The following is a 13,531-nucleotide window of genomic DNA, read 5'->3' on the forward strand; positions in this document are numbered from 1 at the left end:
GAACAATTCTACAATGTGTTCCCATATCCAGTTAATTGAAGTCATTCATACTGAATGCACTTAAGATTTGTGTTACTTGCACAAATATTGACTCTGTGAATACAGCAGATAGAATGTTTTTCTTCAATACTTTTGTGGCAACGTGGCGGTTACCTGTTGAACATACGAAGTTGCCCTAAACAGATAATGGATCCATCTAATGCAGTGTTGTCTACATTGATTTGCAAGAGCATTCCAGAGGCAAGCCTCTTGCCCACTTCTGCTCCCTTTGACCCATCTAACTGGAGGTGCAAGGGATTGAAACTGACATCTTGTGCAAGCAAAGTATATGTACTGCTATTGGTGTCACCTCTCCCTGTTGCATTCTTTATTTTTTTAAAGGGGGAGGGGGAATCTGTGGTGATACCAGTCTTGTGTGTCATAATTTCCTTTTGATACGGAATCAATTTGAAGAAGCTTATGCAAGCATCTTGTCTCATTTCTAGATGCCTGAAGAAGAGGCGTTCTGTGTGTTTGTACGTCTGATGCAAGAGTACAGATTACGGGAGCTGTTTAAACCCACTATGGCTGAGCTAGGGCTCTGTATCTACCAGTTTGAGTACATGCTTCAGGTAAAAAAGACTGCGTTTGTCCTGCATAAAGAAGCTTCTAAGGGCACAAGTTGTTAGATTGTGCATTACTTCCCTCCTGCCTCCTAAAAGTCCTGTAGCAGTCTCAAGTACATCAGCTTTATTATTTTAGGGCAATAAAGTTAAGGATACTAATTACTATTATGTGTGGCCCTGCCTTTGAGAATCCAGTGTCCTGACTCTGGGAATCCAACTGTGATGCTCAAGACTTACTGTTATTCCTCTTGATTAAGAGCTGTGTTCTGTGTCTCTTCAGGAGCAGCTGCCTGAACTGAATATCCACTTCCGTTCCCAAAGCTTCCTTACCTCTATGTATGCATCATCCTGGTTTCTTACCCTCTTCCTTACCACCTTTCCTCTGCCTGTGGCCACTCGAGTGTTTGACATCTTCATGTACGAGGTAAAGCATTCGATATAAAAATGTGAAGGGGGGGGGAGACACAGGGCTACAGGAAGAGCAGCAGTGAGCATGACGTGTTTAATGTGACGTATCACAACATGTCTGCATATATCGAGGAAGAATTAATGGCTGATTTTTAAAATAACATCGCTCCAGGCTGCTGTATGCTATGAAATGTGGATTGTGTAAAGACATAGTGTAAGATTCTAAATGTTTTAGAAGAAAACCTGGATCAAAGAGTATTCAACTAAATCCTTGCCAGAGCTCAATAGCTTCTGCTTGCGCAATGGGACTCCCCGCCTTGTGTGTCTGCCCTGTGCTGTCCCTAAATCTCTCGAGGGGGGGACCCTCAGAATAAACTTAGGGAGCACATGTGGGGAAGTGGGGGGGGGTGTCCTGTTGTGGAAATGGGAGCCATTCCATCCATACAAGGATTTATCGTATTGGCCTGAATATAAGGCCCACTTTTTTTCCAAATTCCAACCATGGAAAGTTAAAGTGTGGCTTAAATTCGCAACCTTGCAAAAATTGGCTTTTACGATATTTCTGCTGAAACAGACATATGGTAAAACAGAACGGATGTGAGTGCCTGCGGAATTTTAAGGGAGCGGCTTATATTTGGGTATTGTCTTTTTTTCTTTTTTCCCTTTGAATTTTAAAGGTGCCCTTTATATTCAGGTGTGGCTTATATTCAGGCCAATGTGGTACTTAGAGCTATGTTGAATGCAACCAGAAATAAACATGTTACTTTCAGCATTCTCATCTGCTGTCAGAAACTGATCTGTGCCCAGGAAGTCCACAAAACTACAAGGAAGTTGTTGTCGTCTTGTGAACCGCCCTGAGACCTCCGGGTATAGGATGATGTATAAGTTGAATTAATAATAATAATAATAATAATAATAATAATAATAATAATGTACACTGCGTCCATCTCTCCTATGCCACTAGCCCAGGTCTGTGTAAGAAAGTGTCTGAATGATATTCTGTTTAAAAGTGACACCGCTTCCATAAAAAAGGTGTTGTAGCCAAACACCAGCTCTTCAAAATATTGCAGGTTACAGAACATCCCTTTAAATGAAGTGCTGTAATGCTGTAAAAAGAGCCCTGTAGGATCAGACGAAAGGCCTTATCTGCTCCATCCTGTTTCCTGCGGTGGCCAGTCAGATACCTAATGGAAAGTTCACAATGGGGAGGAAATGGGAAACAAACCCTCCCCCTCTGCTGTTCCCTAGCAACAGGTATACAGAGGCCTACTGCCTGTGATCCTTGAGGTAGAATAGAATCATAGAATCATAGAATCATAGAGTTGGAAGAGACCACAAGGGCCATCGAGTCCAACCCCCTGCCAAGCAGGAAACACCATATGTCACTATATAGGTAGTATATAGCCAAAATTATTAGCAGCCGTTAATAGCCTTATCCTCCATGAATTTGTCTAATCCCCCTTTAAAGACATCAAAGTATTATCTCAGCTCCATTTGTCACAGAATTCTGTAATTGTGTTCATTTATACTTGTGCAAATGTGCTAGCATCCATATGCCCGCTGCTGCTTAAGCAAGTTGTTAAGTCGTGTTCAATTCAGAGCTCTTTCGGCCTAACTTGGCAACGGATGAGCCAACACATTCTCTGGATGATGTGCTCAAGCGGATTTATGATTTTATTGGGGGTCGGAAACTAGATATATTTCTTTTCTGTTGGATATCTTCTAATCTCATTTGCATTTCCACTTCATAGGAAATGTAGCTTATTCCTCAGTTACTCCATAGGCTTACTCCAAACCATGGGAAACTCCATTTTGGGATGGAGCCCTTATAACTTCTGCTGACTTCTTACAGGGATTGGAAATAGTCTTCCGTGTGGGGATGGCTCTTCTGCAATTCAACCAGGCTGAACTGATGCAACTGGACATGGAGGGGATGTCACAGGTCAGCTCTACGGTGAACTGTAGGACTAGAGGTAGACTTGCTAGTTTCTGTCTCTCATTCGGATACCCGTATGGGGGAGAAAGACATGAAGGGGAAATGGAAGTGGGGGGCTGGTTGAGAACTGTCATCTTTGGAACATCCTAAACCCTAGCCATTTCAGCCTGACTATGCCCAAGGGCAACGGCTCATGGCCCAAATTCTGGCAGCTCCCTATTCTGCTGCAGTTTGATTTATGTGATGAGCCAGTCAGCTTGTTTCCACTATCAGCTGCTTGCAGGGGCATACGGTCTGCTCAAGGCCTGACCAAAGTCTCAATGCCCGCTTGCATTCCAGGGGGCAGCTTTGAATGCTTCTCAGTCTTTTGTGGTACCATATAAGCATTCCAAATGCGATGCTGTCTGAGTAACATGTTTGTAATAATAGAATCATAGAGTGGTAGAAGAACAATAATAGAATCATAGAGTGGTAGAAGCACAATAATAGAATCATAGAGTGGTAGAAGAACAATAATAGAACCATAGAGTGGTAGGGTTTGAAGGGATCCAGAGGGTCCTCTAGTGCAGTGTTCCCCATCCTTGGGCCTCCAGCTGTTTTTGGACTACAATTCCCATCATCCTTGACCACTGGTCTTGCTAGCGAGGGATGATGGGAGTTGTAGTCCAAAAGCAGCTGGAGGCCCAAGGTTGGGGAACACTGCTCTAGTGCAACCCGCTGCAGGAATCTCAACTAAAGCACCCATGGCAGATGGCCATCCAACCTCTGCTTAAAAACCTCCAATGAAGGAGAATCCACCACCTTCTAAGGGAGTCCATTTCACTGTTGAACAGCTCTTGCTGTCAGAAAGTTTTTCCTGATGTTTAGTTGGAATGTCCTTTCTTGTAATATTATAGCCCTTTTAAAGATACCGGTGTATGTTGGTGTTTGGAATCTACAAAGTGAGGAAGAGAATTATCACAAGAAAATACTTTGGGCTGCAATCCTAAGCCCACTTAACTGGCAGCAAATGTCCTTGAACTCAGTAGGAAATAATTCTGAGGAGACATGGCTGGGATTGCGCTGTTACTAAGTTTAGCTCAGTTGGGACCTTTTGTTGCTTTTTTGCAGTTGCTAATACCATTAGTGTTGAAATATTGAGGTGCGAGGGAGAGTATATGTTCTTACTCTGGCCATTCAAATATCTATTTTGCTCCTACTTTTCCTACAGTAATTCTAAAAGGAAGGTAAGGAAACCAAACTTTAGAAGTTGCTTTGAGTATTCCTGGTTTTGAGACTTAAGAGGGCAGAGACTAGAACTGCCGCAGGTGGAGAAGGACAGTGTCCCACTGTGATAGCTATTGGAAGTCATATGCAAGATTAGCTAGCACTAGGAAGGGTGGGCTTGCATTTGGGGTAAGTACTATCCACCCAACTGGGTGGCAAATTTCAAGGTTGAACTTACAAAGTTTAAGCCTTTAGGGCTAAAGACATAATGCCAGAAAAAAATTGCTGAAGGTACAGAAACAAAAATGGCAGTAAAAATCAATCTAAATTGTGTTGACTCACAACTTTGAAGTGTCAAATCTTCTGAAAGCTGATCCTGGTTCTTCACCCTTGCAGAGGGAGCTTGGGAGCAATTTCAGCTGACGGGTTGCATAAAAACGTTTTAAGTATATGGCCAGGACCTATCCCATTTGTAATATTTTCACTGTGAGTTTTGTGTTAAACACATTCTTCTCCTGAAATAAATCTAGTCTGTCTATACCAGATCTCCACTGCAGGTCAACCCAGTTTTCCCATAACATGGAATACATCTTATTCAAAGCCTTTATACTATGCTCTTTAGCTGGAAAATCACCCAGTCAAAACAGCATAGTCCCTGCCTTCAGGCTTACAGTCTAAAAAGGCACTCACAAATTGGGGGGAAAGGGGATAGGGAGTGAAAGCAGAAATATTGGTCACCAAATGATTAATGTTACAAGGTTCTCATAGTGATCAGCTTGGATGGGAACAGGCTGCTCACAGTTTAAAAAGCAGGCCTTGGCAGATCCTTAAAAATAGCCCAGCGACCCAGCCTTCCTAGAAGTTGGCCATAGAGAATGGGGCCTAGCTGGAATCTGCCAGCTTCTTGTCATTCCTGTCACATCAAGTGGTCTAATCGGGGACAGTTGATAATATGGCACACATACACACCAGAGAAGGTAGTCCTGACACTTCTCGCAAATAAGTTGGCACTGGGGGCCTCTGTGAGGGCAGAGAAGGGCCCCACCCTGGTGAGAGCAGCAGTGATTGAAGGTGGCAGTTCCTTGCTGCCTGTTCCTTGCTGCTTCAACACTGTTTTAGGAGGTGATGTCAAACACTTCCAAGCTATCTTATAGCAAAGGATGGAGCCTATAGGCAGCCTATTTTGAGGCCTGCCCTGTGTGTTTGGTGTATTGCACATGTGTCTTGAGGTGGGGAAGAGTTAACGTTTTTAAAGTGCTTTTAATGCACTAAAACAAATGTGGTCAGGAGTGCTCCCCCCCCCACTTCCATTCCAGACCGTAATGCTAGATTGTGTGATTCTCAAGAGGTAATATTCAAGTGAGCAGCACTTAGAAGTGTTATATCACAAGAAGCATTCCAAAGACTGGCCACTCCCTCTGTCTTAGCTTTCTGGGAAGAAGTAGATACAATTAAGCTGGACGTTAGAAGCAGGTTTGCTGACCAGGGAATGTATCCTAGGCGCATTCTGACTTCAGTGTTGCCTTTTTCACAGTATTTCCAGAAGGTGATTCCTCATCAGTTTGAAAACTGTCCTGATAAGCTGATCTTTAAGGCTTACCAGGTCAAATACAACCCTAAGAAAATGAAACGGTAAGTATTACTTTATCATATATCTCATACATAAGTGTCTTTTGTCGCTTTCTTTGGAAAGCTGCGTAGGTTGATGTGGGAAGTCTCCTGAACAGCTACAGTGGTACCTCGGGTTACATATGCTTCAGGTTACATATGCTTCAGGTTACAGACTCCGCTAACCCAGAAATATTACCTCAGGTTAAGAACTTTGCTTCAGGATGAGAACAGAAATCGTGCTCCGGGGGCGTGGCAGCAGCTGGAGGCCCCATTAGCTAAAGTGGTGCTTCAGGTTAAGAACAGTTTCAGGTTAAGAATGGACCTCCAGAACGAATTAAGTACTTAACCCAAGGTACCACTGTATATCGAAGGAATTTCTCTTGGAGGAATTTTTATTGCCAGAAGCAGGGTTTTCTGTTATGATTGGTGGCACGTAAAAGGGGCCTTTTCACCAGATAGTGTTTGTGAGAAGTGGTCATGGACTGTTGCTGAAACTTGGACACAGTAGCACCTAATTTTGTTGACTGTAGACACGAAACACCTTTTCTTATGGGTGTTTGTCTCCCTCAGCTCACAAGACCTGAGGTGAAACCCTGCTGTACCCACACATTAGCAGAACAGACTTCCACCTGCCCAGTGGGACTTCCCTTTCCTCTTCTCCCCTCTACAGCCCTCTGCACACCCACCAAATATGCTTTGGAGGGCTGGAAGACCCCCTGGAGCAGGATTTGGGACATTCAGGAGGCTGCAGGGCAAAGGAGCAGAAGGAGGAATCCACTCGCTCAGCATCATGTTGGATGTTGCCCCTGCTGTCCAGAATTAACTCAATCTTATGTGTGTTTATTACTTTCCTTGTGCGCTTCATGGATTTTAACAATCCCTTTACAATCACACATTAACATAATTAAAGTGCAAGTTAAGCAAATTGACCCAGTCAAAAATAAACTCCCATTCCTACCCTAAGCCCATTCTACCTATGTTGGCTGTATAATTTGGCAGAGTCTTTAAACATTAATGGGAAGGGAGAGAGAACTTGGAACCATTGTTTGTAACAAAAGTTCAAACAGGGAGACTAAATCTGATCGGAAACTCTTCCTGTGCCATGCTTCTAAAATATGGTGGTCTCATTAATTGCTAAAATACCAAGTTCTAACCGGCAGTAAGTGTATGTGGAGATTTGGAATTTGCAATGAAAATACTGATGGTTATCCACCAAGAAACCTCTCTGTGGCTTGTCCTTTTCGATGGGTTTGATCATCCTGCTTTAAGCTTACGAAGAACACCCACAAAAATCACATGATTTAAAGGACATCCATGGTAAACAAGGGATGCGGGTGGCACTGTGGTCTAAACCACTGAGCCTCTTGGGCTTGCCGATCAGAAGGTCGGCGGTTCGAATCCCCGTGACGAGGTGAGCTTCCGTTGCTCGGTCCCAGCTCCTGCCAACCTAGCAGTTCGAAAGCACGCCAAAAAGTGCAAGTAGATAAATAGGTACTGCTCTGGCAGGAAGGTAAACGGCGTTTCCGTGCGCTGCTCTGGTTTCAGTGTTCCATTGCGCCAGAAGCGGCTTAGTCATGCTGGCCACATGACCCGGAAAAACTGTCTGTGGCAAAACGCTGGCTCCCTCAGCCTGTAAAGTAAGATGAGCGCCACAACCCCAGAGTTGTCCGTGACTGGACTTAACTGTCAGGGGTCCTTTACCTTTTACCATGGTAAATATTACATTGGGGAAACTCCACTCCTAGTCAAAACGAAGCAAGCAGAAAACAACCCTGAAAGGTAAGGTTAGTGTTTGAATTAGTACAACATCAAAAAGCACCCAATACTAAAACTTAACTTTCCCTGTGTTTTTTCGTTCGCTCAATTTAAGATAAATTTCAGGGGTTGGAAAGAGCATGGTGTGGCTTTTTGTGGAACTAGCTAATTGTGTACATTACATCCTAAATATCAAATCTGTTTAAAGATAGGCGATCCTGACTGCCTTTTAACATATTTGTAAACTGGGGTCCCATCTATTTTATTTATTTTTATCTAACAAAAATTCTATATTGTTTGATTGTAATAAAAACCCTGAGCTTTTTACAAGAAATATTAAAATCACTAAGAGTTCAAAACAATGAAACATTTTAAATATCGTTAAAATGAATAGCAAGGAGATTAAAACATATCATGTGTATCGAGATAAGCTTGCCGCAACAAAAATGCTTTAGCAAGTGCTAAAAGAGAGAGAGAGTCCAGTGAAGGTGCCTCTGTAATCAGTAGGTAGGTGGGAACAAAGTGTTGGTGCTGTTACACTGAAAGATCTCACAAGCATTATGTGACACCTGTAACAGTGCCAGTTCCACAGGTTAAAGCACTTGAGTGGGCACATAAGGGGTAAGGCAATTCAGCCTCGGTACAGAGTAGCATGAGAGTGAGTGTAAAATACTGTGTTGTGGGAGACTAGAAACATAGCCAGTTTTAGGGTCAATATGTTAACTGCTAGCGGATGCAGCTGAATCATATATTACCATTCCTTATTGACTTAATTGGAAGTTTAAAAGTCTCCTGATCGTGCGACAAATACTGCAGGCAGCCTTGTGTCACTTAGTAATCATGAAGTGTGACCCGGGAGACTTTGGAGTTGTGTTTGTCCAGCATGGATGGTTAGCTATTCCAGTCCTTGGCTTCTCTAGCAGCCAGGTTGGGTGCAACTGTAGCAAATCTGATTTTTGCATAGAAAACAGGGGTTGGGATCTGGTTTAAGGAGCAGAAAAGGGCATCCTGGTGAAGGCAGCTTAACCTCACAGGCTGCTCACCTTCTGACAGTTCATTGCCCAGACTTTTGTACCAGAAATGAGCCTAGCTTGGAGAAAATAGACCAAGGCAGGCAGTGCCAGTTAATTAACTGGCAAGCATGGGAAAGATTAAACTCCTATTACCCATAAGCCTATTACCCATGTTCCTTAAATTCTAACCCAAATAGACTTCTTTCAATGTGATGGGGGCAGATCAAGCATTAAATGCACAGATGTGCTGCTATCATATCAGGCCTGTCTCTCAGAGCATCTCCAAAATGCTGGCGTTCTGTAGGGAGAATCAGGGTGAACTGTATCTTGCCTGTGTTGCAGACTAGAGAAGGAATACACTGCAATCAAAAACAGAGAGATGGAAGAGCAGATTGAAATCAAGGTAAGCTGCCTCCTTACCTCCCTCCCCTGTACATTCCTGCACTTGTCTTGCACATATGGCAACATATAGAACAAAAACATGGGCGTTCCCCGTGCTTCCTTTCCCAAAAATCAAGTCAACTTACTCTTTGTTCTTCCAGTGCAAGGCCTCAAGACACTGTTATCCTAAGGGTGTGCAGTGTTGTCCAATGGTCAGATCACATAGATGGTTTTGCTGTTTCATAGCAGTGCCTTGTACCCTTGGTATATTGGTCCTTCTGTCTGCTGCAGGGCTTGCATTCTTTCTACTGTGTCCTCTGGTGTTATAGAAACTCTTGCACTTCAGGCAAAAGTTCAAGAGGTCACGTACCTTAGCTCCTTTTGTGGCATTCAGTGTACCTTAGTTCTTTTAAAAGCATTCCTTTTATACTGAACTTTAAGATCTGTCTCTCTCTCACTCTCTCTGGTGTAATGCTTGCTTCCTGGTTATTCAATCAGCTGGTTGTGCAGATGGCTCTAGCTCGGTGTTCAGGATTTCAGCATAATTTCTGCATGCTGGCCATCGCTTAACAAAAGCTGATTCTTACAGATTAGAATGCATGTTGACTTTGATCTCGCTTGCAGAGGCTCCGTTCTGAGAACCGTCTTCTGAAACAGCGAATTGAGACCCTGGAGAAGGTGAGGAGAGTACCCAGCCGCATGAAAATTCACTTCCTCCGCTTCCAGACTAGTTTGGCCACCAAAAACGAGGCCTTACACAACCGACTGTCCCGGTTGACTGTGGACACTACTCAGGGCGCTAGCCATTAGTCTCTGCTGCGTACCTTCACAGAGACTGCTGGGGGTGTTTTTATTTCAGGAGGGTAGGGAGTAATATATGTCCGAAGCAGTGTTACTCAGCTCTCTCACAACCTTTGCTGGTAATGAAGAAGCGGCAAAACCTTGGTGATCTGCTGCCTGCACTCTTTAAGATGGAAAAAGTAAACTGCAGGAGCTGCAGACACATGACTATATTGTCAGCCCAAAAAACTTCAGCTTGGATGATAACTTAAAACCAGAAGCAACTTATATTATATTCTGGACAGTCCAAGCCTGCTTGCTATTGGGACTTCACAGTGCGGCAATTGAACCTTTCATTGTTTTTCAGCTATGCTGTGCCATATACCTCAGATGACCTTATTATGTGCTAAATATTAAAGTTTTACATGAAAAATATAGAAGTTATTTGGCCCCGTTTTGATGTACTGTTAACAGAGATCTTGGAGACTTGCCCAGAGCCAGCAACTCCAGGGAGTCTGGCTAATTGGAGACTGGGCAACACACAAGTTTGATTCCTAAAATAAGATCTCTTCCATCGACCTAATGGGCAATAAAATTACAGGCCGCTGCAGCATTTGCAGGATTGAAGCGAAGTTAATGCAAGACAAGATTTTCTTGAGGGAATCCATATCTGTTTGCCTTCCCCTGTGGACAGGCACAAAGCACATGCATAAAATGTGCCTTGCTTTCTCCATAAAGCGAAGTGTCACGCTGCAGATTGGACACTGTTCTGGAATGGAAGTTCTCTACTTGGGCTCTGTTGGGTTCTTTATCTTTTTTCTTCTGTGCTTCTAGCTATAGAGTGCGTGTGTGACCTTGCTTTTGTATCTTTTTCTTTCCTTCATCTTTCCTTCCTTGTCTGGATCGCCCTCTTCTGAGTCTGTAGGAGAGTGCTGCTTTGGCAGATAGATTGATCCAGGTATGGTACAACCTTTTTTTATTTCTAATTCTCCTCTTGGTGTAACATTTCATTCCAGGACAGAAAAACCACTTGCAGCATTATCTTTGTGTTTGGGTTTACTTGGCACTTCCACCCAGAAGAGTTCAGACGAACAATTCTGTATTGGTTCTTGAATCACCCGTAACATTCTTTAAAGGGGGACTCTTAAGTTGCATCCATTAGATCATGTGATATTAATGATGCTGCAATCCTTCCTGTTTTATGCAGCTAAGGATGTGAGCTCTGAAGCCGTAGCTTTCTACATCACTGTTTGCTGATTGGCTTTTAGCTGGAACGATGCTGACTTAAACTGGCTGAAAGTTTCTGGGTCTTAGCAGATCAATTATTTTATTTATTTATTTATTTATTTATTTATTTTGGAGGAACAAAATTAACAATGCTCTGGCTAACTTACCTGGTTTTAGGATACAGTGCTGTAGAGACTTAAAAAATGTAGCCCTCGTCTACTTGTTGTGGGTGGGTGAGGGAAGTGTCAGAGGAAGAACCATGACACTACAACACCTCTCTTGTGTGAAAATCACTGCACAGAAAAACATTTTCTGCAGTATCCTTGATATCTAATTTCTTACATAGATATCACGTCTATATGGGAAACAGCGTGCAGACTTTCTTTATGGAGATACTGCTTCCATAGGAAATTACATGTCTTCGGTGTGAATGCCCATCATTCTTTATTCTGCAAAGTCGTAGAAGAAATAAGGGTTTATTAAAGCTGCAGGGGGTTCTGTTGGAAGCTTTCTGAACAGGCTGTAGATGTGGATATTGGAAGTTTCTCCATGGTTATCTTTTTAATCTGTGGATGAATTTTCTTCCAAGACACCAATATATAAACTATAGCTGCAAGGAGGAGAAGGGGCTAAAATCATTAAAACTGCTCTTAGCTAAACATCTGCTTCTGAGTTTTGTGTGGAAATGCATGGGAATAAAACCTTCAGGATTCTGAAAAACGAGGTTCTTAATCACAGTCTTCACCAACACCTCCAGATATTTTGGATTAAATTTCCATTAGCCCCAGCCAGTATAGCTAGAGTTGATGGCCACAATAGACCAAAACATCTGGAGTGCACCTTTTTGGCAAAGCGGTTATAGCAAATTAGTTCCAACTAGTGTTTAACGTGGACGTGGGTGGCGCTGTGGGTTAAACCACAGAGCCTAGGACTTGCCGATCGGAAGGTCAGCGGTTCAAATCCCCACGACGGGGTGAGCTCCCATTGCTCGGTCCCAGCTCCTGCCAACCTAGCAGTTCGAAAGCACGTCAAAGTGCAAGTAGATAAATAGGTACTGCTCCGGCAGGAAGGTAAACGCTGTTTCCGTGCACTGCTCTGGTTCACCAGAAGCGGCTTAGTCATGCTGGCCACATGACCCGGAAGCTGTACGCCGGCTCCCTCGGCCAATAAAGCGAGATGAGTGCCGCAACCCCAAAGTCGGCCATGACTAGACCTAATGGTCAGGGGTCCCTTTACCTTTACCTTTAGTGTTTAACGTTGGGCTACTTTTGAACAAAATACTTTTGCTAATTATGTAAGAGTTGTGTACCACTCTGTTTAGAATTGTAAGGTAGATTATGTGGATGACTTAACATCACCTTGACTTTCTTATACTACAGGACTCCTCTTGTATTATTGCCTCAAATGCCTGCAGGCAGAGAGGCAACTCATACAAACCCTCCCTTGGGTACAACACTTCTTTCCTTGCACTGAGATACATATATGGGAAGCTTAGTATATGCCCCAAATACTGGGCAAACTCAGAAGTTGCAAACAAGGTCTGGCATCTGATTGTGGAAGTGGCATAACCAACACCAATACTGACAAATACTTCGCTTGTCCTGTGAGAATGCCACACTCAGATTTCAAAGGGAAGGACCTCCTATTTTGTAAGAACACCAATCTTTCCCAATAAGAATACTTACTGTTTTTCTTCATCAGTGTTCTTATTGCTGTCATGGGTCCTTTCTTGTGCTGTACAAATAGGAAGTTTTCAGCTGTTTAGCATTGACACTGAATGATCCTTGGACAGCCTGTTTAACCCTTATTCTAAACTAATCCTGTTCAGTTACTTGATGCTACATGCCACTGAATAAAGTTTTGCTTAGGATTAGGCTTGAACTCTGTTTTTCATGGGAATCAGAATCTTTTACAGCTCTGTTAGATTTTAGTAGTAGCAGCACTGCTTGAAGTTGGGAGGTATTGGCATGATATGTAAAACACAAATCCCCAGGCAACTGTGGATACTGCTTCTCGTCCTGTTAGTGCAAGAAAGCACAAAAAGGACTGCTCTGTCTATGAATTCATCAGACCCCAGCTTCCTTACATGTGTACCTGCAAGTTAGCTCAATAAGTTATTAATTTGTCCGTCAGTCTTTTCATACAGCTTCCCATATTATTGCTTCTGGCCCAGACTTAGATGTCTATAGACATCTCCACCCCTCTCTCATTGCAGAAATTAATCATGAAATAAAGTAGGACAGAGCCAACTGTTCAACAACAACAAATTGGCAGTAAAGGGGGTGGTGGGGAGATCTTTTCTAAAAGATCTCTCAAAGCTAACCTTCCCCCACCCCCCACGTCTGTCTGTGTTTGCACTCCTCAGCGGCTGCTGTTTTATTACCACAATTTACAGCCACAGAAATTGTGTGGGTCCTAAAATATCTCTTGAGTGTCAAAGGCCAGGGGAAAGAGGCACATCTGTATTCACCAACTACAGTGAAGTTGCCAGACACACCATTGTGGGGGAGGGAATTCCACACTGCCACAGAAAATGCCCTCCTAGGTCACCACACCTGAGCTTCTGAGGGCAGCTATCTCATTGTGTTTTTCTTCCTGTGTATTTGTTT

At 43.2% G+C, this 13,531-nt stretch overlaps 1 protein-coding gene across 5 annotated transcripts in view; it reads left to right on the forward strand.

The window, feature by feature from the left end:
- EVI5L (ecotropic viral integration site 5 like) overlaps positions 1 to 13,531 on the forward strand; it is a 52,053-nt gene that overhangs the window by 22,232 nt on the left and 16,290 nt on the right. For 2 of the 5 annotated variants that reach the window (XM_081181645.1, XM_081181648.1), the window contains exons 6-12: positions 486 to 611; positions 886 to 1,029; positions 2,866 to 2,955; positions 5,690 to 5,787; positions 8,877 to 8,937; positions 9,540 to 9,593; positions 10,621 to 10,653. In XM_081181645.1, coding sequence (XP_081037771.1) covers positions 486 to 611; positions 886 to 1,029; positions 2,866 to 2,955; positions 5,690 to 5,787; positions 8,877 to 8,937; positions 9,540 to 9,593; positions 10,621 to 10,653 — 606 coding nt within the window. The remainder of the gene's footprint in view (positions 1 to 485; positions 612 to 885; positions 1,030 to 2,865; positions 2,956 to 5,689; positions 5,788 to 8,876; positions 8,938 to 9,539; positions 9,594 to 10,620; positions 10,654 to 13,531) is intronic. The other 3 variants (XM_081181646.1, XM_081181649.1, XM_081181647.1) reach the window with 2 other exon arrangements.

Source organism: Podarcis bocagei (assembly GCF_964188305.1).
Source record: "Podarcis bocagei genome assembly, chromosome: 2".
Taxonomy (NCBI): Eukaryota; Metazoa; Chordata; class Lepidosauria; order Squamata; family Lacertidae; genus Podarcis; species Podarcis bocagei.